At 37.0% G+C, this 27,438-nt stretch overlaps 2 protein-coding genes across 2 annotated transcripts in view; one reads left to right on the top strand and one right to left on the bottom strand.

Moving 5' to 3' along the window:
• Window positions 1–1,221: 1,221 nt before the first annotated feature.
• Window positions 1,222–25,637, bottom strand: LOC121375489 (excitatory amino acid transporter 1-like). Its single transcript, XM_041502964.1, has 9 exons — window positions 25,471–25,637; window positions 19,190–19,675; window positions 17,483–17,525; window positions 15,225–15,276; window positions 8,013–8,193; window positions 5,278–5,511; window positions 4,592–4,786; window positions 2,040–2,174; window positions 1,222–1,904 (listed from the first exon to the last, which is right to left on the bottom strand). Exons 2-9 carry the CDS (start codon window positions 19,651–19,653, stop codon window positions 1,649–1,651), a joined length of 1,560 nt encoding a protein of 519 aa, XP_041358898.1. The 5' UTR covers window positions 19,654–19,675; window positions 25,471–25,637; the 3' UTR covers window positions 1,222–1,648.
• Window positions 1,789–27,438, top strand: part of LOC121375490 — a 29,408-nt gene continuing 3,758 nt past the window's right edge. The window contains exon 1 of the mRNA XM_041502965.1: window positions 1,789–1,919. The gene's annotated coding sequence lies outside the window, so the exon portion shown is untranslated. The remainder of the gene's footprint in view (window positions 1,920–27,438) is intronic.

Raw genomic sequence — 27,438 nt, 5'->3', positions numbered from 1 at the left:
TAAGCATTAATATTTGGTATAATAGCAAAATATGTATAGGTAACAAACCATTTATATACAAAATTTATATAGATAATGGTATTATATTTATAAATGATTTATTAAATGAACAAGGTGATTTTTATACATACGAACAGTTTGCAACAAAATATCATATAAATACAAACTTCTTAGAATATGCTTCACTTACAAGTGCTATTAAATCATTTATAAACAAGCTTGGAACAATAAGGGATGACACGTTCACAATTCTAAAAAATCCGGTTTTTCCGTTTAAACTAAAATGTTTATTAAAAGACAAAAAAGGTTGTAAAGATATTTATGATATGATAACTTCACAAACTATAACCCCCAAAGCACAATTGAAATATGCGAACGAAGGATTTATGTACGATACCAGGCAATGGGAAAAGTATTATGTTATTGCTTTTCGATGTGTAAAAGATTCAACCTTATCATGGTTTCAATACAGAATACTGCATAGAATCTTAACTACAAATAAATGTTTACACATGATACATTATATTGATTCAAATGCGTGTGACTTCTGTCAAAATTCTCCAGAAACAATACCACATTATTTTTTGACTGCAATAAGGTTAACCATATTTGGGGAGCTACAAACATTGGATACAGACTGAAACTGGAATTGATATTTGTTTTAACCGAGATATTGTTATGTTTGGTATGGTTAATAATGAACACAGCAACTTTGTAAATTGGTTAATTATCAATATTAAATATTATATTTATAGTATGAAAGTACAGAAAAAAGTATTAAATATAAATGGAGTTAAAAATATATTGCGAAACAAATTTGAAATCGAAAGGTTTATTTCATACACAAATTGTGAACATGAAATGATCAATAATCAATGGCTTAATCTTTTTAACTGAAACTTCTGATAAATAGCTTGTTTCGAATTACAGGTCTTTTCGTTTGTAATTGCAGGTTTTTTCGTTTCGAAATACAAGTCTCTTTTCGTAGCATAGATTTTAATTCCCCCCCCCCCCCCCATTATTTATTTATTTATCTATTTATCTATTTATCCATCTATTCATTCATTAATTTCTTTCTATTCTATTGTATTTTCTTTCTTTCCTTCTACTTTTCTCAACTCTTTCCAAGATATGAATCATAGCATCTTGGCTTTCTTTGCCAATCCCCAACCATATGGGAACACTAGAAATATATTTATATGTTGCATTTTCACTTATATCATATAGTTGTTATTGGGGTTTTTTTAGTCATTTTTATTGTTTGAATTTGCGATTTACCGATTAAAAAAGTCAACTTTCAAATTTCACTTTTCACCCCAATCGTCCATCAAGATCTTTGTTAGTCATACCTACTGTAATACTGAACTACCGGTTGTAATGTTTGCCCAATGAATTCACTATTATCATATAACCATTCCCCACAGGCTAATATAGCTTACAATTTTGGCAATTGTAAATTCTTAATAGAGTTCCCCTACTTTTGTTTAAGGGTATAGTTTAAAATACACATATCTTGTTTTCTTTTGTCAATAAATAGAAATAGATTCCAAACACATGTATAACTCGTTTAACTGCTGGTCGCAGACGTAACTGTACGATGTTTCGTCAAATTGGCTCCTGCCATGTGGGGATCAGGTTCGGAAACGTTTCACATCCGGGTTCCATCCTGAAATTCTGGATTAATATAGCCAGACAATTGCACCCCATTTTTTTCCACAGGCGCGACTTTCGAGTCAGAAACGGGTGCCATCTTGACATCGTCCTTCTGGATCATCATGTCCGGATCGACTGCCATCTCAGTCTCGACGTCGGGAACGTCTGCAAACGTGTTCCGGAACACGTGGTTCAAGATCCCTGCTCCAATCGCGTCACCCATCACGTTGATGGCCGTGCGGAATCTGTCCCTGTACAAAGGGAAGGTATGACAGTTTAACGATATTATGATTCTCTCTCTCTCTCTCTCTCTCTCTCTCTCTCTCTCTCTCTCTCTCTCTCTCTCTCTCTCTCTCTCTCTCTCTCTCTCACCCACCTATACTTACAAGAACCAGTCAATTGCCAGAATAAGGGTGACGTCATCAGTTGGCAGGCCGACTGCAGTCAACACGATCACCATGGTAACAAGACCAGCTTGCGGCACACCTGCGGCTCCAATGGCCGCGGCTGTTGCGGTTATACTGCAAAAGGAAGGGGGTTTTTTTAATTCGAAAAGAAAAGGAATGCTGTCAATGACTGCATTGCATATTATTTAATTGTAAATTGTTATTTTCAGACTGGAACAAATATTCAGAGCAGAGGTTCCCAAAACGTTTAAGCAATTCCCCAAGTATGCAAAATATCCATGATACCTATAATGCACATAAAGCGTAGTTCGTGTTCAGACGAATGACGTCGTATCCCTTGCCAGGACGACAATTTAACAAACTTCAACTAACTTTTCAGAAAAGGTAATTTGTGTTATTTAACTAACCTTTTGTTAGTCATAATATACAACGGTGGTATGCTCCTAACCACACAGAGGATCCCATTTTAAAATATTCATACTAGGTGTGCTTGGTACATTTTTTACTTTCATGTTGTGTCCCATTGTGCCTTTATCTGTCATTGTATCTAGATCTGATAGCTCCTTCAGTCTCATTGTATCTAGATCTGATAGCTCCTTCAATCTTATTGTATCTAGATCTGATAGCTCCTTCAGTCTCATTGTATCTAGATCTGATAGCTCCTTCAGTCAGTCTCATTGTATCTAGATCTGATAGCTCCTTCAATTCTATTGTATCTAGATCTGATAGCTCCTTCAATTGTATTGCATGTAGATCTGATAGCTCCTTCAATCCTATTGTATCTAGATCGGATAGCTCCTTCAATCTTATTGTATGTAGATCTGATAGCTCCTTCAATCCTATTGTATCTAGATCGGATAGTTCCTCCAATCCTATTGTATCTAGATCGGATAGCTCCTTCAATCCTATTGTATGTAGATCTGATTGCTCCTTCAATCCTATTGTATCTAGATCTGATTGCTCCTTCAATCCTATTGTATTTAGATCTGATTGCTCCTTCAATCCTATTGTATCTAGATCTGATAGCTCCTTCAATCCTATTGTATCTAGATCTGATAGCTCCTTCAATCGTATTGTATGTAGATCTGATAGCTCTTTCAATCTTATTGTATGTAGATCTGATAGCTCCTTCAATCCTATTGTATCTAGATCTGATAGCTCCTTCAATCCTATTGTATCTAGATCTGATAGCTCCTTCAATCTTATTGTATGTAGATCTGATAGCTCTTTCAATCTTATTGTATCTAGATCTGATAGCTCCTTCAATCTCATTGTATCTAGATCTGATAGCTCCTTCAATCTTATTGTATGTAGATCTGATAGCTCCTTCAATCCTATTTTGCTATCCACATCCACATCTCTCTATTGACCAACTGTGGAAACACCATATACTAGACATTAAATAGCCGTAGCAGTTTAAAATATGCTGAAGTGTCAACAGTCCTTATATCAAGCTCCAAGTGAGCAATTAGCGTTCCACTGGAAACACGTTTCGAATAGCACCGACTGAACAATACCTGTATCAATATAATGAGATTCAAGCAATATGCTAACACCCCACTCCCCACCCCCCACCCCACCCCACCCCAGCCAACGTCAACAGGTGGTCGTCTCTACCATTTCCCGAGTGCTGATCCTGACCACTGTGGACAGCGTTGACACGATCACTGTTTTCACGGTAACAATGGATGAAAGCCATTACATCTGTGTGTATATCCCCAGAGTTATTGTCTTGTGCAGGTTTAAACAAGGCGTACTAGGTTTGTTTGTGTCGCTGCTAGGCAGTCATCCTGCAGGAGGTTTACAAAGGATGCATCATCCTGGAGACTGGTGGTTCTACAGACAAAGCACATGGCAGTCGTCCTGCAGGAGGTTTACAAAGGATGCTTCATCCTGGAGACTGGCAGTTCTACAGACAAATCACATGGCAGTCGTCCTGCAGGAGGTTTACAAAGGATGCTTCATCCTGGAGACTGGCAGTTCAACAGACAAAGCACATGGCAGTCGTCCTGCAGGAGGTTTACAAAGGATGCTTCATCCTGGAGACTGGCAGTTCTACAGACAAATCACATGGCAGTCGTCCTGCAGGAGGTTTACAAAGGATGCTTCATCCCGGAGACTGGCAGTTCTACAGACAAAGCACATGGCAGTCCTCCGGCAGAAGGTTTACAAAGGATGCTTCATCCTGGAGACTGGCAGTTCTACAGACAAAGCACATGGCAGTCCTCCATGGCAGCAGTCATGGTCGACTTCCACTCTACTTTGTACATTGTACTGCAGTAACGGTTTTGATGCTTGAGATAATATAGCGAGGGCTGACTATCAAAAATGCATTTCAGCAGCCTTTACAAAATTAAGCGATACCAGTAGTCAACTATTCAAAATTGTTCATTATTTAATACAGGGTGGGGTTTTTTGGTGGGATGGGCGAATGGAGGTACATAAAATAGAATTAATGCAGAGCTATAATATACTTTGAATAAAGGTTGTCAGCTATCGATATTAACACAAAGAGTAAATCGAGTACATACCTAACAATGATGACGCCAGCTACGCCGAGGTCCTTGCCGTTGTACTGGGCGATGAAGATAGCGGCGACAGCCTCGTACAGTGCCGTCCCGTCCATGTTGATGGTGGCACCGATCGGAGCTACGAATTGTGCGACGCTGCGATGAACTTTGTTCTTGTATATGAGGCAGTCCATTGTGATGGGAAGAGTAGCAGAACTGCAGTGGATATGTATGAAACATTTACAACATATCACTGGAGACGTTGATGTGCAATGGAGATGTTTACAATATCACTATAAGTTGATTTGAAAAGGAGAATTTTAAAACAACACCAGAAGTTGATTTGCTATGGAGATGATTAAAATATCACCAGAAGTTGATTTGCGATTGAGATGTTTTACATAATATTTTCACTAGAAGTTAATTTGCAATGAAGATATTTAAGAAGTTGATTTGCTATGGAGATGTTTAAAATATCACTAGAAGTTGATTTGCTATGGAGACTTTTAAAATATCACTAGAAGTTGATTTGCTATGGAGACTTTTAACATAATATTATCACTAGAAATTAATTTTGCAATGGATATGCTTTAAAAATCACTAGAAGTTAATGTGCAATGGACATGTTTAAATTAGTTTCTGCTGGTCTCCTACGAATCACTCCGACAACAAATCAACACACTGCACGGCTAATGTAAATGTCGTACCTCGACGCCGTTCCCCAGGCTGTCAGGATTGCCTTCAACATTCTGAAGATAAATATGTAGGGGTTCTTCCTTGTTGCGATGAAGAATATGAGGGGCAGGACGATGCCGCCGTGGATTAGTAGGCCGGCGAGCACAGTGATGCTGTAGAAACCAAGCTGCTCGACAATCTGTGCCGGGTCTTCCATCTCGGCGAATTTCTTGGCGATCAGAAACATGATACCAATAGGAGAGTACCTGTTGATGTCATTAATATATAGTATTAACATATCGTGGATATCAGAAACATGATGTCAATAGGAAAGTATTTGATGACATTAATACAGATTATTAACATATCATGGATATCAGAAACATGATACCAATAGGAGAGTACCTGTTGACATTAATACAGATTATTAACATATTGTGGATATCAGAAACATGATACCAATAGGAGAGTACCTGTTGATGTCATTAATATATAGTATTAACATATCGTGGATATCAGAAACATGATGTCAATAGGAAAGTATTTGATGACATTAATACAGATTATTAACATATCATGGATATCAGAAACATGATACCAATAGGAGAGTACCTGTTGACATTAATACAGATTATTAACATATTGTGGATATCAGAAACATGATACCAATAGGAGAGTACCTGTTGATGTCATTAATATATAGTATTAACATATCGTGGATATCAGAAACATGATGTCAATAGGAAAGTATTTGATGACATTAATACAGATTATTAACATATCATGCATATCATGGATATCAGAAACATGATACCAATAGGAGAGTACCTGTTGACATTAATACAGATTATTAACATATTGTGGATATCTTAAACATGATGCCAATAAGAGAGTATCTGATGACAGTACGACACATTATTAACATATCAATGTTAAATATCTGTTTAAATTTTATAAAAATTCACAATTCCAAAATTTCCAAAACATATCTCTATTAGTTTGTGACGACTGGCCCAGAGAATCATAATATCTAGTTTGAGAACTGTTGTAGCCAAAACTCTATGAAGAAAAGATAGACTTTTACATTTTCAATGTTAAATTTCTATTTTTGTTTTTGTTATTTAATTTAAAAAATTAAATTTTATAAATTTATCTATATTAGTTTGTGAAGATTGCCTAAACTAATTATAATGCCAAGATGCAGAAGTATTCGATAAAAAGTAGACGATAGACATACAATGTTAATAAAAAGAATTCAATATTCAATATTTTCCTAAATATCTCAGTATCAGTTTACGAAGACTGTTCCTGAGAATATTTATACCAAGTTTCAGAACTATCCAATCAAGGATAAGATAGATTTTTAAATTGTCAATGTTAAATTTCTCTTTTAAATGTTTAAATTTATAACAATTCACAACTTCAAAATGTCTAAAAAAAAAAAACACATTATCTCTATCAATCTGTGAAGACTGCCCCAGAGAATCATGATTCCAATTTGCAGAACTATTCGAGCAAGCCTCTAGGAGAAGAAATATTTAAATTAATAATGTTAAATTTCTATTTTAAAATATTTAAATTTAATAAAAATACGCAAATTCAAAATTTCTAAAATATCTCTCTATTATTTTTTGCAGTCTGCTCCAGAGTATCATAATATCAAGTTGCAGAATTATTCGATCACAATTCCAGAAGATAGACTTTTAAATTTTAATATTACATTACTATTTATAATGTTTCAAAAATTAAAACTTCTGTAAAATATCTCTGTACCAGTTTGTGAAGATTGTCTCTAAGGTTATTCATACCAAGGTTCAGAACTATTCAATCAAAACTCTAGAAGAAGATAAGATATTTAAAATTTCAATTTTAATTTTTTATTTAAAATTGCTTAATTTAATAAAAGTTCACAAATTCAAAATTTCCAAAATACCGCTACATTGATTTTGTGAAGACTTCCCAGAGAATCATAATACCACGTTTTAGAACTATCCAATCAAAACTTGAGGAAGAGATAGTATTTTACATTTTCAATTTAAATGTTTTGAAAAAAACAAACATTCAAAGTTTCAAAATGTCTAAATATCTATTAGAAGGTGCCATGTTTCAGAACAATTCGTTAAAAACTGTAGGAAAAGATAGGCTTTAAAGGAAAAGTCGGACAGACGGATGGATGGACGCCAGACAACTCGGCATCAGAAGTGTCCCTAAGGTACATCATAGCGGAGATAAAATGTTTTTTTTAAAAACATTACATCTTGGACAATAGCATTATAACATGGAAAATAATATTAAAACAATACAAAAATTACGTAAAATCATGGAAAATAGTATTTAAAAAGTGGAAAATGTTTCGTTAAAGGGACATTCCTAACTTTTCTGCATTGTAAGGTGTTTTCAACTAATAAAATATTTCTACGATTAAACTTACATATTAAATATATTTTCTTGTTTAGAATATCAGTGTCTGTATATTCAATGTGTTTCTGATCGTCTTAATATTTGTAAGAAGCCCAAACTGGATTTTCTCTTTAAATAATTTCGTACGTACGAAAAAATATATTTTAGAAAATAAAATGAAATTTAACCTAGTACAAATATTAGAACAATCAGAAACATAATATACAGCCGCTAATATTTTATGCAGAAAAATATATTTGATATGTAATTACAATTGTTAAAAAGTCTCTGTTAAGTCGATAACATCTTAAAAATTGCAGCAAATTCAGGAATTTCCCTTTAATTGATTAATTATCGTAAATGTTACCAAATAACGAGTTTGATGAGAACCATCGTAGCTGCATTGAGAGACTCGAAGAAGAATCGTAGAGGTCTTCCGACGACACCCAGGTGGTTGATGACGCAGCCCAGAGCGACGGAGAAGACTATTAATCCGAGGACGTTGGTTCCTCTTTTTAATTCGAGCTTTGGGTTGTCTCTATACACCGCTGAAAGGCAAACCGTCACTCTAGTTCATAACAAAAGCTGTCCCACTTCGATTTATTTCCGTGTTTAAATCCAATTAAGATTAAGTACACTCTCCTGGTTAGTGCTTAGAGAGAAGTCGCTGTATTTGTCTGAGACCAACCCATTGTGCTATTAAAACTCGCTCAGAGTTTGAACCAGTACCTGGGTGCGAACTCAGAATCTGCCTTAAAGGTGAAAGCTTGACCATTACGACACCGAGGTGGATGCAGCGTGTTGCCGACAGTATCATTTACAAGGACACTTTAAATAAAACTCATGTGTCTTCGTTATCAATGGATATCGTTAAAAGTCTAAACTCAATCGCTGCACCTGTCGCCATTGCTGAACATAGTATGAACGCCAAAGAGTCTAAACACACAGACATTGATTATAGTGGAACATAGTTCTGTGGTAGTTTTGGGTAAAGTCTAAAGAGTGTATACCATTAAATCAAATCCCATAGATGACAGTAGTAACATATGTGGCCATTTTACGGGTTGGTCCATGTGCCTTTTTTCCCTTAGTCACCCCCACCCAACCTCCAATACAAATATTTCCTCGATCCACCCCTGTTGGGGGAGTTTAGATGAGAAGAAGGCCAGTTCCAGGAGAGGGAGCAAATGTACAAGCTGCTAATTGAATTAGCCCACATTAGCCTTTGTATACAGCACAGGCGGCTAGCGTCCCTAGCTACACAACATGAGGTGTGGTTAACCATTGCTTTATTCTCACTTACAACATGAGGTGTGGTTAGCCATTGCTTTATTCTCACTTACAACATGAGGTGTGGTTAGCCATTGCTTTATTCTCACTTACAACATGAGGTGTGGTTAACCATTGCTTTATTCTCACTTACAACATGAGGTGTGGTTAGCCATTGCTTTATTCTGACTTACAACATGAGGTGTGGTTAGCCATTGCTTTATTCTGACTTACAACATGAGGTGTGGTTAACCATTGCTTTATTCTCACTTACAACATGAGGTGTGGTTAACCATTGCTTTATTCTGACTTACAACATGAGGTGTGGTTAACCATTACTTTATTCTGACTTACAACATGAGGTGTGGTTAGCCATTGCTTTATTCTCACTTACAACATGAGGTGTGGTTAACCATTGCTTTATTCTCACTTACCTACAGGCTATTCTGATTTATCTACATACTATTCTGACTTTTTTTCTTCTTTTTTTTTTCTTTTTTTTTCTTTTTTTTAATACATATTTATTGTCCCAGATCATATAGCAGTGTCGAGTTTGGGAGCCCCGAATCACTGCTTTACATTTGTATCCATGGTCTAAGCAGCAACAAACTGTGTTAAAAATAACAAAAACTAATAGAAACTGATTCAGGGTGAAGTTCAATTCATGTATACAGATGAACATGGACAGTGATCTATAATATAACTATTGTTATGATCCGAGATTTAAACGGGAACAGAGAAAATATCGAATAAGAAGGATGAGAATCAGAAAAGGGTGTAAAAGAAGAAGAAGAAGAAGAAGATGAAGAAGAAAAATAAGAAAAATACAAGACAGATATAGATGGCATAAGAAGAAGGAAAGAAGTTGTTTTGAATTAAACAAGCCACGCACTAAATCAGTCACAATATATATTGCTACATGTATATATGTATACATTATATTTTCTTAATATTAGTTATATCTATATTACTGTCACTCACTCATTAAAGAGGTTGAGCCATGGGGACCATTCTTTAATAAATTTTTCATAATTGCATTTTTTAAATAGAATATATCTTTCTATTTCAAATTTTTTGTGCAATATGTTTTTAATGGCAGTGATTTCTAAGCATTTTTTCTGTATTTTTGTACAGTAAATATAGTATTTTATATTAATAATTAGCCAATTAAGAAAGTTATCTTTTTCATTATTTATGAAACCAAACATGATATTATTTTTATTAAAAGTAATTATATTCCCAGTCTTAGTTAATATCCAGGCTTGTACCGAATCCCATAAGTTTTTGGTCTCATTACACTCTACAAATTAATGTGATATGGTTTCAGGATAATTACTACATAAATTGCAGATATTCGAATCGACGTAGCGAATCATATGTAAAAATGTATTAGTAGCTAAAATTCTTTTAAATAATCTGTATTGGAACCATAATAAAGTTGAATCGTTCACGCATTGGAAAGGTAGCAAATAGTACTGTTCCCAATCACTTGGTGTAAAAATAAATCCTTGATTCGTGTATTTAATTTGTGATTTTGGCGTTACTGATTTGAAGTTTATTATATCGTACATATCTTTACATCCTCGTTGGCTTTTTAACAATAGTTAAAATTTAAATGGAAGAATGGGATTATTTATTGTTGTGAAACTATCATCTTTCAAAGTATCTAAATTTTTAAGGTATGATTTTACTGCTTGTACCAGTGAAACATAGTACAAGAAATTTGTTGTTGTATGATATATATTTATAAATTTACCATAAGACAAAATATCACCTTGCTGGCATAATTTTTATATATAAATGGTTTTTGATCTATAAGTATTTCACTATTATGCCAGATGTTAGTACATAAAATATCGTTTACACTTTCAGGATTATGTTTATTTTCTATTTTTACCCAACAAAGTAATGTATCTCTCCAAAACTTATTTAGAATTTGGGTGGCTTTTCCCGTAATGAAATAATCTCCATATATTATTAATTCATTTGTTGATACGTTTGTAACAGACTTAAAGAGATAAACCCACTTTGAATTACTTACAAACAATCTTCGTATCCACGAACTTTTTAAAGCGATCATGAAGTTACTTACATTTAACATTTTGAGTCCTCCTACTTTATAGTCTTGAGTTATTAGATCACGTTTTAACTTTTCAGGTTTATTCTGCCAAATAAACTTAAAAAATAGTGTGTTTAGAAAGAAAGAAATGTTTTATTTAACGACGCATTCAACACATTTTATTTACGGTTATATGGCGTCAGACATATGGTTAAGGACCACACAGATTTTTGAGAGGAAACCCGCTGTCGCCACATAGGCTACTCTTTTACGACAGGCTGCAAGGGATCTTTTATTTGCGCTTCCCACAGGCAGGATAGCACAAACCATGGCCTTTGTTGAACCAGTTATGGATCACTGGTAGGTGCAAGTGGTTTACACCTACCCATTGAGCCTTGCGGAGCACTCACTCAGGGTTTGGAGTCGGTATCTGGATTAAAAATCCCACGCCTCGACTGGGATCCGAACCCAGTACCTACCCAGTTTTAATCCAGTTTTTAACAGATGATTTAAAATTAAAAATATCAAGTACTTGGTCTACGAATGGCCATGATACAGAATCAAAAGCTAGTCTGACTTACCTACATATTATTCCGACTTAGATACATATTATTCTGACTTACCTACATACTATTCTGACTTACCTACGGGCTATTCTGACTTACCTACAGGCTATTCTGACTTACCTACATACTATTCTGACTTACCTACAGGCTATTCTGACTTACCTACATACTATTCTGACTTACCTACATGTTATTCTGACTTACCTACAGGCTATTCTGACTTACCTGCAGGCTATTCTGGCTTACCTACATACTATTCTGACTTACCTGCAGGCTATTCTGACTTACCTACATACTATTCTGACTTACCTACAGGCTATTCTGACTTACCTACATACTATTCTGACTTAACTACAGGCTATTCTGACTTACCTACATACTATTCTGACTTAACTACAGGCTATTCTGACTTACCTACATACTATTCTGACTTACCTACGGGCTATTCTGACTTACCTAGGGCTATTCTGACTTACCTACAGGCTATTCTGACTTACCTACATACTATTCTGACTTAACTACAGGCTATTCTGACTTACCTACATACTATTCTGACTTAACTACAGGCTATTCTGACTTACCTACATACTATTCTGACTTACCTACGGGCTATTCTGACTTACCTAGGGCTATTCTGACTTACCTACAGGCTATTCTGACTTACCTACATACTATTCTGACTTACCTACAGGCTATTCTGACTTACCTACATACTATTCTGACTTAACTACAGGCTATTCTGACTTACCTACATACTATTCTGACTTAACTACAGGCTATTCTGACTTACCTACATACTATTCTGACATACCTACGGGCTATTCTGACTTACCTAGGGCTATTCTGACTTACCTACAGGCTATACTGACTTACCTACATACTATTCTGACTTAACTACAGGCTATTCTGACTTACCTACATACTATTCTGACTTACCTACGGGCTATTCTGACTTACCTAGGGCTATTCTGACTTACCTACAGGCTATTCTGACTTACCTACATACTATTCTGACTTACCTACAGGCTATTCTGACTTACCTACATACTATTCTGACTTAACTACAGGCTATTCTGACTTACCTACATACTATTCTGACTTACCTACAGGCTATTCTGACTTACCTACATACTATTCTGACTTACCTACGGGCTATTCTGACTTACCTAGGGCTATTCTGACTTACCTACAGGCTATTCTGACTTACCTACATATTATTCTGGCTTACCTACATACTATTCTGACTTACCTACGGGCTATTCTGACTTACCTACAGGCTATTCTGACTTACCTACATACTATTCTGACTTACCTACATACTATTCAGACTTACCTACAGGCTATTCTGACTTACTTACAGGCTATTCTGACTTACCTACATACTATTCTGACTTACCTGCATACTATTCTGACTTACCTGCATACTATTCTGACTTACCTACAGGCTATTCTGACTTACCTACAGGCTATTCTGACTTACCTACATACTATTCTGACTTAACTACAGGCTATTCTGACTTACCTACATACTATTCTGACTTACCTACGGGCTATTCTGACTTACCTAGGGCTATTCTGACTTACCTACAGGCTATTACCTACAGGCTATTCTGACTTACCTACATACTATTCTGACTTACCTACAGGCTATTCTGACTTACCTACAGGCTATTCTGACTTACCTACATACTATTCTGACTTACCTACGGGCTATTCTGACTTACCTACCTACTATTCTGACTTACCTACATACTATTCTGACTTACCTTCGGGATATTCTGACTTACCTACAGGCTATTCTGACTTACCTACATGCTATTCTGACTTACCTACAGGCTATTCTGACTTACCTACATACTATTCTGACTTACCTGCAGGCTATTCTGACTTACCTACATACTATTCTGACTTACCTACAGGCTATTCTGACTTACCTACATACTATTCTGACTTAACTACAGGCTATTCTGACTTACCTACATACTATTCTGACTTAACTACAGGCTATTCTGACTTACCTACATACTATTCTGACTTACCTACGGGCTATTCTGACTTACCTAGGGCTATTCTGACTTACCTACAGGCTATTCTGACTTACCTACATACTATTCTGACTTAACTACAGGCTATTCTGACTTACCTACATACTATTCTGACTTAACTACAGGCTATTCTGACTTACCTACATACTATTCTGACTTACCTACGGGCTATTCTGACTTACCTAGGGCTATTCTGACTTACCTACAGGCTATTCTGACTTACCTACATACTATTCTGACTTGCCTACAGGCTATTCTGACTTACCTACATACTATTCTGACTTAACTACAGGCTATTCTGACTTACCTACATACTATTCTGACTTACCTACGGGCTATTCTGACTTACCTAGGGCTATTCTGACTTACCTACAGGCTATTCTGACTTACCTACATACTATTCTGACTTAACTACAGGCTATTCTGACTTACCTACATACTATTCTGACTTACCTACGGGCTATTCTGACTTACCTAGGGCTATTCTGACTTACCTACATGCTATTCTGACTTACCTACATACTATTCTGACTTACCTACAGGCTATTCTGACTTACCTACATACTATTCTGACTTAACTACAGGCTATTCTGACTTACCTACATACTATTCTGACTTACCTACAGGCTATTCTGACTTACCTACATACTATTCTGACTTACCTACGGGCTATTCTGACTTACCTAGGGCTATTCTGACTTACCTACAGGCTATTCTGACTTACCTACATATTATTCTGGCTTACCTACATACTATTCTGACTTACCTACATACTATTCAGACTTACCTACAGGCTATTCTGACTTACTTACAGGCTATTCTGACTTACCTACATACTATTCTGACTTACCTGCATACTATTCTGACTTACCTGCATACTATTCTGACTTACCTACAGGCTATTCTGACTTACCTACAGGCTATTCTGACTTACCTACATACTATTCTGACTTAACTACAGGCTATTCTGACTTACCTACATACTATTCTGACTTACCTACGGGCTATTCTGACTTACCTATGGCTATTCTGACTTACCTACAGGCTATTACCTACAGGCTATTCTGACTTACCTACATACTATTCTGACTTACCTACAGGCTATTCTGACTTACCTACAGGCTATTCTGACTTACCTACATACTATTCTGACTTACCTACGGGCTATTCTGACTTACCTACCTACTATTCTGACTTACCTACATACTATTCTGACTTACCTTCGGGATATTCTGACTTACCTACATACTATTCTGACTTACCTTCGGGATATTCTGACTTACCTACAGGCTATTCTGACTTACCTACATGCTATTCTGACTTACCTACAGGCTATTCTGACTTACCTACATACTATTCTGACTTACCTATGGGCTATTCTGACTTACCTACCTACTATTCTGACTTACCTACGGACTATTGTGACTTACCTACGGACTATTCTGACTTACCTACGGGCTATTCTGACTTACATACGGACTATTGTGACTTACATACGGGCTATTCTGACTTACCTACGGACTACTGTGATTTACATACGGGCTATTCTGACTTACCTACGGGCTATTCTGACTTACATACGGGCTATTGTGACTTACATGCGGGCTATTGTGACTTGCATGCGGACTATTCTGACTTACCTACAGTGTCGTTTATAGTCGTCAAGTTAACAGTTCGTGGGTCGGTCTCCATCTGGAATATATGCATAGGAATTTAATGTAATATTTTGCCATGATTAAAATATTTTATACCTTTCTTTAAAGGTGCAGTATCATAATTACAATGCCATATTTTAAATTTGTTTTACAATTATATATATTTTTTAATATCTATAAATGAATCGATCTAACACACAATCTATGTACAATAAGACGAGACTAGCGTAACTGCACGGTGTTTTCGTGCCATGTATAAACCGTGGTGTTCAGTCCGGCAGGATTCCCGTCTCATCACGTCACAGACTCACACCTAGTTGTGTGTGGATTCCCGTCTCATCACGTCACAGACTCACACCTAGTTGTGTGTGGATTCCCGTCTCATCACGTCACAGACTCACACCTAGTTGTGTGTGGATTCCCGTCTCATCACGTAACAGACTCACATCTAGCTGTATGGAATCGGCGAGTCCACAAGATGTGGCAGGTTTCCCGTCTCGTCACGTCACAGACTCACAACTAGCTGTATGGAATCGGCGAGTTCACAAGATGTGGCAGAGTTCCCGTCTCATCACGTCACAGACTCACAACTAGCTGTATGTGGATTCCCGTCTTATCACGTCACAGACTCACAACTAGCTGTATGGAACCAGCGAGTCCACAAGATGTGGTAGGTTTCCTGTCGGTAGCTATATTGTTTGCTAATTCCATAATAATTTAATTTCAGTTTTCTTTTCTTCATAGTCGAAACTGAATTGTGTGGTGTGTGGGGGTGAGTGTTCTAAGTATTAACTAACAATTATGACAACAATAATGGTAGGCAATTATATAAAACATTTACACTGGAAAGAAAACCAACCTTGACATTGACAAAGGACTTGTTTTTTAAAGGTTCGTGAATTGTGACTGTAGGGAAAGTGAGTGGAGAAATTGTACAACTAATGTAACAAAGATTGTGGGGGTTTTCCAAAATCACAAATAAAATATTCTAAAGAAGGATATATCTATGATATATATGATTGGGAAAAATATTACATTCTATCCTTTAGATCTGTCAAAAGCACAACATTATCTTGGTTTCAGTATAAAATCATACACCGAATTCTTATAACTAACACATTTCTAAATATGATTAATTATATTGATTCCAATGCCTGTAGTTTTTGCAACAAATCACCTGAAACCATACAACACCTTCTATTTGAATGTAGTTTAGTACATTCTCTGTGGGAAGCAATAGAAGAATGGATAAGAAATGTAACTGGAATTAATATTACTCTAAGCAGAGACATAGTTATGTTAGGCATGATCAACAACGAAAAAGGTGATTTTGTAAATTGGCTGACTATCAACATAAAATATTATATTTACAGTATGAAAATACAAAAAAGAAACCTACATGTCAATGCCGCGAAAAATATTCTATAAAATAATTTTGAAATAGAAAAATATATTTATTACAAAAATTGCAACTATGAAGCATTTCATAAGCAATGGACATCCTATAAAACACTCTTTGAAAGAATGTTTTAATTAAAAATAATGCTTTGAAAGTTCATTTGGAAATAGAGTACTAAATAAAATGTCATTCTCTAATACTCTCTCAATATCCCCACAACTACTGCTGTTGCACTCTCTCTCTCTCTCTCTCTCTCTCTCTCTCTCTCTCTCTCTCTCTCTCTCTCTCTCTCTCTCTCTCTCTCTCTCTCTCTCTCTCTCTCTCTCTCTCTCTCTCTCTCTCTCTCTCTCTCTGTCTCTCCGTCTTATAAATAGCATAGAAAGCATTAACATATTTAAATAGCATATTTTGTTTAGATACTATTGTTTAAATAAGTACTTTGTAGGGCAGTGACCACGGTTCCCCAACCTGTTCACTGCCTATGTTCTGGGGGAAATAAATCTTTAAAAAAAGAAAAAAAGAAAAAAGATTGTGGTTGGCACTATCATGTCTGCGGGATGGTACATTTATGTGATCAATTGTTGCTAAGCCTGTGCCATTCTTTCTTTGCAGAGTGTATTTGTATATGTGTATCTGTGTTTGTGTGCATGCATTTATATATTTATATGTGTGGGTATGCATGTACATATGTACTGATGTATGAATATCTATCTATTAAATGTATGTATTGAAGTATTTATGCATGTATGTATTCATGTATGTACGTGCGTAGGTATGTAATATGTATATGTGTGTATGTATATGTAGGTATGCATGTATACTTAGAATATATGTACATATATACCTTTTCAAAGCATGCTGCTACAATGTTTGATGGAAAACAGTTTCTGAAAGAAAGAAAAACATTGACAATATACAATAATAAATATTTGCACGCCAAATAAGTCTCAAATGTTTTTTACACAGACAATATTACAGACGTAGAGTATTTAAAGCTCAAAACAAAACAAATCCAGACATATATGCAAAAATGTCGTTTTGGTCCATGCAAGTAGGAACCGAAAAAACAAAGCGTACACTTTTGTACGACCCGATATGCTAATATGTAATTAAGATATAAATACCGAAATGCAAAACAAGCGCAACAGACGTTTTCTGGTATTATTTCATTAAGATAATGATAATAACTAGTGAACAATAAAGTAAGGTATATTAAAATAGTTTTAACATTAACATGTTATGACACTTAGGATATTTAATGACAATTTATGCACAGTGTAGCCAACTCACTATTGATCACAAACATGTGATGCCTTGTGTCAATTCACCAATTGTGTTTATTTCCTTCGCACTCGAATGCAATTGGTACTTAAACCGCTTAAATATGTTGACGTGCACTTTTTGAGCATAAAAAGCTGTGAGGATTGTGATTGTTCAGTCACTTGCAGAACTGTAACAATGCGCCGACTGACACCGGAGGGACATGTTACAGCCATAAGGATGTTCCAGGCTGGGCAAACACAGACGTTCACAGCTCATCAAAGGAATGGCTCACGGTCAGTCATTAGCAAACTACTGGAGTGACACAGAATAACCGATAGACTGCAAGACAGATCACAATGATCACAGAGTGGACGTCCAACTGCCACCACCAGCCGCCAAGACACACTCCCCATCACCAGAGCCATTCGTAATCAATGCAACTCAGCTATAACAGCAATTCTAACAGCCAACAGGAATTCGAGTCTGCACACAAACAGTTTGTAACCGCCTGCATGCTGCTTTGTTAGGTGCCCGTGGATCGTATAACCCTTTACCTTTAACTGCAAGACATCGTCAAACTTGACTGGAATGGTGTCGGCGTCATCTGCGATGGACAAACGCTCGTTGGTCAAATGTCATGTTTAGTGACGAATCCAGGTTTAATATAGGCTTCAAAGCCAGTTGGGTAAGGATTTGGCGCAAGCTAGGTGAACGTTACCAAGAGGCTGCTATGGTACCTCGTGATCAGGATGAAATGAGTCAATAATGGTGATGACACGCAGAACAGATCTCCACATTTGTCAAGGGACAGTCACGGGTCTGTACTACAGAGATAATATCATCAATTGTCATGTTCTACCAGTTGCTCATCGGCATGGCGCAAGATAATAATGTCAGAACTCACCGTGCACATGTTGTCACAGATTATATACAGAGGCAACAAATCTGGTCCCTGTCTTGGCCAGCAATGCCCCCTGGCCTTATATCCTTTGTAGACGTATTCAGCAACGTCAGCAATCACCACGAACGCTGCTAGAATTAGGCTGGGCATTGCCGAAAAGGTGGCATATGGTTCCACAAATGACGATAGGCTGCCTTATAAGAAGCATTTTATTGTGGGACTTAAAACATCGTTCATGCTGTTAAAACCAATGAAAATCAGTGCACTTTTAAGTTCTGTATATGTTAATGTTGAAAATATTAGAATATTATATATTTTTGTAATTTGGGGAAATATCCCCTTGAGTGCAGTATATATTATTATTGTTCCACTGTGTCTAACACTCACCTGATTAGATCAAGAAGAGCATAAAGAGGTTTCACGTCTTTGGCTGACCCGGATTTCTTGATGGATTTCCCGCCTTTGTAGCCAGGCTGGATAGACATGACCAAGACGATTCCGATGATGACGGCGATCAGTGTCGTGGTCATGTAGTAGATGATGGCCCCTGCTCCGAGTTTACCCGACGCCTTTCCGGGAATGGACGAAACGGCGGAGATGATGCTGGATACGACGAGCGGAAGTATGAGACATTTGAGCATGCTCATTAGAATCTGTCCGGGGAACTCGAGGAAGAACAGCTTGTCCTTGTCGTCTGGTACTTTCCAGACATCCCTCAGTCCGATTCCAAGTCCTACTCCGATTATTACGGCGACGACAAGAAATATTATAATAAGATTGTCTATGACGATTATTCTGATCCGTTCAGACTGAGTCATTGGCCGAGGCAAAGTGTTTGCTCTGGAATCCATTGTAGTTGGATGGCTTTAGAAGCTGCGAAAACAAAATTAAAACATTAGATTGATTTTTCTTTAAACAAAAATCATTAAAGCAAGTTTTTTTTTAAATCAAAACCAAAACATGTGGCTAGTCATCGACGTAGTGTATACACGTGTGAGCATTATGTTTTTTTGTAGATGTAACGGTGATTATTGAGTGTTTTACAATCAAAACACGTGGTCTAGGAATGGTTGTTTAATGACATCCTAAGTAATCGTCAATATGTGTTTGACAATCAAAGCAGGTGCTTTAGGAATTAACATAAGATTTCATTTCAATTTATTTTCGTGCTTATATCCAATTACGGTTCAAGCATGCTGTCCTGGGCGGGCACACACCTCAGGTATCTGGGTTGTCTGTCCATGACTGGGTGTTTGGGGGGTTGGGGGGGGTGGGGGGGTATCCCACTGCCCCCTTTCCTTTCTCTTCTTTGAATTCCATCTTATTTCTTCCCGATCTGACAACTCTTCCTATCTTTTAACTTCTTTCGCTGTCCACCTCCACATCTCAGTCCTTGTCTCTCCATCCGCGACAGGTGCTTGTCTCTTGTGGCTATCCGTGCCACACACCTGCCATTCCCCATCAGCTTTTATCTGTGGGCTTAGTCTGACCACTTCAGGGAGTGTTCAGTAGTTACTTCTGGCATTGTTAAGAGGCACTTGTAAACACCTACTATGCACCCCTACTGCCGGCGGTCGTTAGTTAGTGCCGTGGGTCAGACCAGCTTTATTAGCGGCAGAGACTGCACCCGTGGAGGAAGTTGAGACAGGTAGGCGATGGTGTAAACAGCTTAGAAGACAGAGTCGGAGGAAATTGACAGAAAGGGTCGAAACAGATTGAAATCGTGGGAGAAATTGGAAAGTTTTTTATATGAAGATAATGAGAATGATAGGCAGAGGATGATAGATGAGAAAGATGAATGAATGCGTGAGCCAGCTTTGACGGGATTTGAACCACTGTCCTCAGCTTGATTTCCAGCAGCTTATCCACTAGACCACGGAGCTCACTCAATTTATTTTCGTGCTTACATCCAATTACGGTTCAAGCATGCTGTCCTGGGCGGGCACACACCTCAGGTATCTGGGCTGTCTGTCCAGGACTGAGGGTTAGTTGTTACTTGTTAGTGGTTAGTGAGAGGGAAGAGGGTGTTAAGATAAGAAATACGCTGCCGCCTCGTAGACTAATTCAAACAAACAAACAAACACTTTATTACTCCATTGGCAGTGGTCCCTGCGCGTGCTGTAATCTCACCGTGGTGCAGGGTTGTAACATTCTCTTTGAGAATGGCCAATACAGCACAAATTGAAATTTTGAGTAAACATCAGTATCTATCTGTGATATTTGTATTTTTGTACAGTTCTTTACACTGTTTTTGTTTAAATCTTGAATTTTTATATTGATGTTAATTATCACCTTATTTGTTTGCGTTACCATGGTTTAACACCCAGTGGCCGATGTGTTTTTCGTGCTGGGGTGTCGTTAAACATTCATTCATTCATTCCATTGGCAGTGGCGGATCCAGAAAATCCATTGGGGGGCAATGACATGAGGTGGAATGCCAATGGAACTTTGGGGAAGGTTTGGAGGGGATCGTAAAAAAAAAAAAAAAAAATATTAATAAAATTATAACTGTCGCAAAATTTAGGGGGGGAGGGGGGAGGGGGTGGCGGACCCAGATCCGCCTTTGATTGGTCATATTACATGAAGAAAATGTTTGTCAGATATAGAAAAAATAATAATAATGTAACAGAATAATAATAATAATAATTCAGATTCTAATTCACATTGCATATAACGTGAAATTTGATTTGATTTGATGCGGCAGTATAACGAACATGTACCTCTTGGAAAATTTGGGGATTCCCCATGAGTTTATTTACATATTCATACGCCAATTCTCTCTTGTTAGATGGACGTACTTACTTTTAAAATACCAACGTTAAATCTTTTTACTGAAGCAAAATGCGTGCTCCTCTAAATTTTAATGACGTAAATTTATGCTGTTTATAAACGTTTGTGGGACGCAGGAATGTGGAAGTAATTAACGGTAACTATGCCGAATTATGAATCTTCGTTATCGACAACCAGTTGTGATGAGTATTCGGAATAAGCGAAATCGGTAATAATGGTTGGTATATTTGTTAATAAAACAATAAAATATAAAAACGATATTAGGATCAGCAGTTGTATTACTTGTAAAAACGTATTTTTTGTCTGCTTGCGCTATAATTATCTTATACGACGGATGACTTCAAACACAATAGTTGTGACTAGGTTTTTGTTATATGATTATATCAACGATTTTTAAAAAGAAAATGTATTTATTGAATACCATTTGCGGACGTTCATGCTGGTTATACAGTCGCCAAGGCCGACTCTTGTGCCCATGACAGGCGTGCGCTACAACAGCTTGTTCTGAATGTGCACGTAAAACCCTATGACCTGACCTGACCTTTACGGCCTCCTCCGCGTCGCCGGTAAAACTCAATTTGCGACCGTATAACGAGCATGAACGTCCGCTATTGGTCCAATACAACATAGTTATCCCCTAATTATCAGCAGGAAATATAGCACATACCATTATTTTTTTTGCATAATGATCGTGGATGATGGGTTGGAATGGGATATGTTTGAATAAGTCATATTTTCGATAGTTTTTGTTTTTTGGTTGGGTTTTTTGTGGGAGGAAGGGTTTGTTTGGGGGTTTTTTGGGGAGGGTTTTTGTTGTGGTTGGGTTTTTTGTTTTGGGGTGGGTTTTTTGGGAGGGGTTGGTTTGGATATTTTGTTTACTTGTTCTTTTTTGTTGTCATATGCTTTAAAAACAAACAATATCTACTTTCTTTAAAGGACTGTCCCAGCTTTAATGATGAAGAGTCATCTATATTAATACTCTAACAATATATTTAAATGTCAACTGAACCGCCAGTTGTGGACCGGGGAGGTGCTGCTAAAATGTCTCGTAACTCTCCACGAGAGTAGGTATTTTATACACACAATGCAACAGTGTACACTTTATGTCACCAAAAACTTGAAGTTTATTTTGTTTAAAGACACCACTAGAGCACATTGATTTATTAATCATCGGTTATTGGATGTTAAACATTTGGTAGTTCTGACATTACGTCTAAGAGAGGAAACCGTTAATAGCAAGGGATCTTTATTAAATGCACCATCCCACAGACATGATACCACATACCACTGCCTTTGATATACCAGTCGTGGTGTACTGGCTGCAACGAAAAATAGCCTAATAGACCCACTGACGGGGAAGGGTCCCTGACCGACCGCACATCAAGCGAGCGCTTTACCACTGGACTATGTCCCACCCCTTGTGTACAATAAGCTTGAATGAGAAATAAATCCCTTGCAGAATGGCTGTCTGTATAAAACTGTTCCAGTAGAATGCATGCATTTGCTTGTCGGCGAATCTAAGTTTCTCACAGGATGACTCGAGGCGATTCGTTCTGTGTGCTGGGTGTATTGACATGAAGTGACCAAATCCAACAATGGATACCAGGACACATTAGACCGTCTCTCAGTGTACGTCGCCAAGCAGCTCATCCGACACGGTCTGATAACCACGACGTTCTTTAAAGTCGGGAGAAACTGTATGTCCAAAATCCGTCACACCAACATGTAACCATCACAGTGCAATTAGTATACCTGTAGCACTAACAACGGTGATACGGATCCATTGTATTTTGTGGATAGTTTTATATCAAGCGAGTACAATGGAAAAATTGAGAAACCTGAAATTAATTCCGAATAATACAGTATTTTTAATTTCACTGCTCTATAAGTTGTTTTTTTTTGTTTGTTTGTTGTTGTTTTTGTTTAGTTTTTTTCGGGGGGGGGGGGGGTGGGGTTGTAAAGCAACATACACAAAGAGTATTCTTAATTTCATTTCTTTATAAATTTGCTTATTACAGAACAAACATACAGAACAATTATTAATTAGGAGAGTGCCTCGTAAGTTGGATAACGTGTGTCCAATCCTTTCGACCACACAGATATTGAGAGAGGAAACCCGCTGTCGCCACTTCATGGACTACTCTTTTCGATTAGCAACAAGGGATTTTTTATATGCACTATCCCTAAAACAGGGTAGTACATACCACGGCCTTTGATATACCAGTCGTGATGCACTTGCTGAAACGAGAAATACCCCAATGGGCCCACTGACGGGGATCGATCCCAGACCGACCGCGCATCGAGCGAGCGCTTTACCACTGGGTTACGTCTCGCCCCAAACGGCAATTAAGACATACTGCAACTCCGGCTAAAACCACTGTTAACTGCAAACCAACCTGTCATACGTTTTAAACTATCATATGTCTTCCCGATAATACCAAGTGACGTATTTCTCTTCATATTTACATTGGCGGATTTTAGTTTAATTTTGTTTCTTTACTCTTTTTTGTTTGTTTGTTTGTTTGTTTGTTTGTTCTTTTTGTTTCTTTTTATACGACTGCCAGTCCTACTGAGCCATTCATTTTGTATATAAAAAGATGGTTGGATGCTAAACCTATATTTTAAGTCAGGTATTCAGAAAAGTGTATTCGCACATACGACAATTCGAACACAAACAATATATCTACAAACTACTCTTCACACACACAAGAACAAAACAAAAACCCGCATACAAACAGACAAAGGGACACTGTTGTGTGCGTGCACATTTGTAATTTATGTACGTTCATGAACAGCAATATGATATAAATCGTGTTAACAATAAATAACACGCATGGGAATAAACATATTTCCACCAGGATACAGTTTTGAATGGGTGTGAGTGAATCACAATTGCATCCTGTTGTTGTTTTTGGTGACAGTGCTGTCATTATGTGGTGGTAATGGTGGGGACCATGTTAGTAATGTCATTTTAGATACTGTGTAACCATTTTTAATGCGATAAAAAGTTACACTTAAAAATATCTTTATATTTGGGTGAGAGAAATATCATTTATACTTTTTAACACCTATTATGCACACCTGGGACTTAATTAAGCATCACATGTTTTGTACCGCAGCCAAAAGGGCGTTGAGAAGTAGCTGTCCGTGCCGATGAGCTTTAAACCAGTTGTTACTTATCCTTTATCTACTGGGTACTTACCGAGATGGCTTGAATAAATTACTGATGAGAAGCACATATTTATATATTTATTTAAACATATATTTCTTTATTTATTATTAAAAAGTAAATATTTGTTTGTTGTGAATTTTACAGTTTCGCGAAACGTTGGGGGGGGGTTTAGGGGGGGAGGAGAAGGGGGTATGTATATCTTTGAATGTTTCAGATTATGTTTTAGTCTTTATAACTACTATTTCCAATTGATTCACTGTTTAAAAGTTTCTCTTAACCAGTATCAAAATCTTTGCTTTGACAACTGACGCTTGGCGTCATAAATGTACCTGCTAGAAACCAGTCTCGACGTGTGTTATACACATTGTGAGGTAGGCGCCATTGTGAGGTAGGCGACTGTGAATTAATTTGGATGTCACAAATGCCAACACATGCTTTGTACTGGGGTTACAAGGTAAAGCCTTTTGTTTACTGGCTAAACTAATTCTGGAAACAATGGCCGCACCTAATCGAACAACATGTATTTATTTACATACTGCTTTGAATACGTTGATGTTGTAATAACTTGTTTATTTACCTAGTGATCTTGCACATCGTATAGCATAAGGTGGGATTGTCGGGGTGGGTTTTTTTTTAAAAAGAGCATGTTCTGCTTTAAAACAAAACTATGATCTACCTCTTTCTTAATAATAAAACCGTCACTTACCTCCGATAACGAATACTCTTGGTCCACGGCTTTCAGTGGGTGTGCTTTAAGAGTGCTTCTGTTCTTCTGTCACAAGTTATTTCCTTATAAAATGAGGAAAACCCTTCAACACAACTACACGCTTCAGTGCCGAAGCCCGGCTATAGGTTACCTGCAGTAGGTTAAGATACAAGTGAGATGGGACGATTATGGCCCGGGAAGTAGATAAACTGGTATAAATGGTCCTAAAATGAATTCTACGTCGCAGGACTTGTTGATGTGTACTAATTAGGATCTATCTACGTCCCGGTACTCGTTAATTGCCCTTTTACCTGGTTGACGGTGTGTGCAGTCAAAAAGTTAACAACGAACTAATTCTGTACCACAGTGCAGTTATTAGCACTAAGAATTCCGTGTCACTGGTTATGTTGTAGGTATTACAAATAAATAAAATTAAATAAATTTTAAAATGATATAAAATAATATCGGCTCCAACCTAAGTTTTAGCGGCTTTGGTGTAAATAGGTCTGTCTGTGTGTTTGTCTCTCTGTATCTATGTCCGTCTGTTTGTTAATTTTTACATGTCAATACAACAAACTATCCAATTTAAAAGTAGCGTCACATTTTTATTCAAACTTCAGAAACACATTAATTGTTTCCATAATTCAGTTCCACGATTTAATTTGAACGCAAAACATTTTCCGTTGATTCTAGCAGCTTTCTGTTGAAATGCAAAAGTGTACTCCATGTCTGTGATGTTGTGGCTGATCAACTCGTCTGGCATCGATAGTGCGGTGTTTTCGTTTTAGTGCTGGAGCTCGCCAATGACCATCTAACTGCTGTAGGTTAACTTCCACTGTAGACTGCTCATCGCTACGTCAATCTATTTTTATGGACGTCCGTATTTTACATGCACTGTATACGATTATATTGGGTCAGGATTAAACGACGTTCACATGAAATATAAAGTGGACATTGTTTTGAATAATACTAATAATAAACAAACAAAAAAGTATCGAATGGCTGTCAAATTTACTCCCACCCGATCAATGTACAAATAGTGACTATGTTTGCACTGGGTTATATGGTTTACATGTGTCAATCTGGTTAAAATGTATTTTAATTGTGTTATTTTTTACGTGTATTATTAATATGGAATGTATGGACATCGTTTCCAGTTGTTTTCCTTGAATATTGGTCATTCACAAGTTATCTGGATGTTTCGCGTCAAAATACATACCGCATCAAAAAGGTTATAATATTACAGTATGCACATGTAAGCCAAAACTAAAACTAAAAATCTCAATATACATGTATATTGAATTTAATGTTTATATTTCAATGATATATATACATTAGGTTATGTCTCTGTAAGTAATAACAAGAAAAGCATCGTTATTTTTACACTACGCGAGATCGTTGCTTATCTGCGTCAAAACCCATACCGTGAGGATATCACATGGACTAATATGGATGTAAACACCAACATCCCTCACCCAACCACACACAAAACGGTCATATGCATCCAAACTTTTATAATTCTGGAAGTTCTTCAGCGTATAAAAAGGGTTTGGCTAAAAATCAGGTAATTTATCAGATCTGCATACGTAAATGACGGATAGAACTGGGGGTCCTGAAGCCATTTTCCACCAGCGATTTTGTACGAATCCTGCATCCCAATATATCCAGTTTTTTCCATATCTGCTCTTTGTCGTCTTATCCAGTGTATCAAAATAATCCTGCATGTTATCAAAATAATGCAGCGTCTACTAACAGTAAAAAAAAATATTTAAAAGGAGTTAAGTTATAAATCTAACTGCGAAGCTCGTATTTGTATACAGCAATGAAACGCTATGGTCTCACTACACAGATGTCATCTGCCATTGAAACCCATGTTAAACTGCCCAATTTCAAGCGAAGATTGCCCATAGAACGGGTTCTCGTTGGCACTAACAACATACACCATTGCGAACATACATTATATAAGCA

The sequence above is a fragment of the Gigantopelta aegis genome, chromosome 6 (assembly GCF_016097555.1).
Source record: "Gigantopelta aegis isolate Gae_Host chromosome 6, Gae_host_genome, whole genome shotgun sequence".
Lineage (NCBI taxonomy): Eukaryota > Metazoa > Mollusca > Gastropoda > Neomphalida > Peltospiridae > Gigantopelta > Gigantopelta aegis.
The sequence above is the reverse complement of the archived record's forward strand: the minus strand, read 5'-3'. Positions and strand labels throughout refer to the sequence as shown.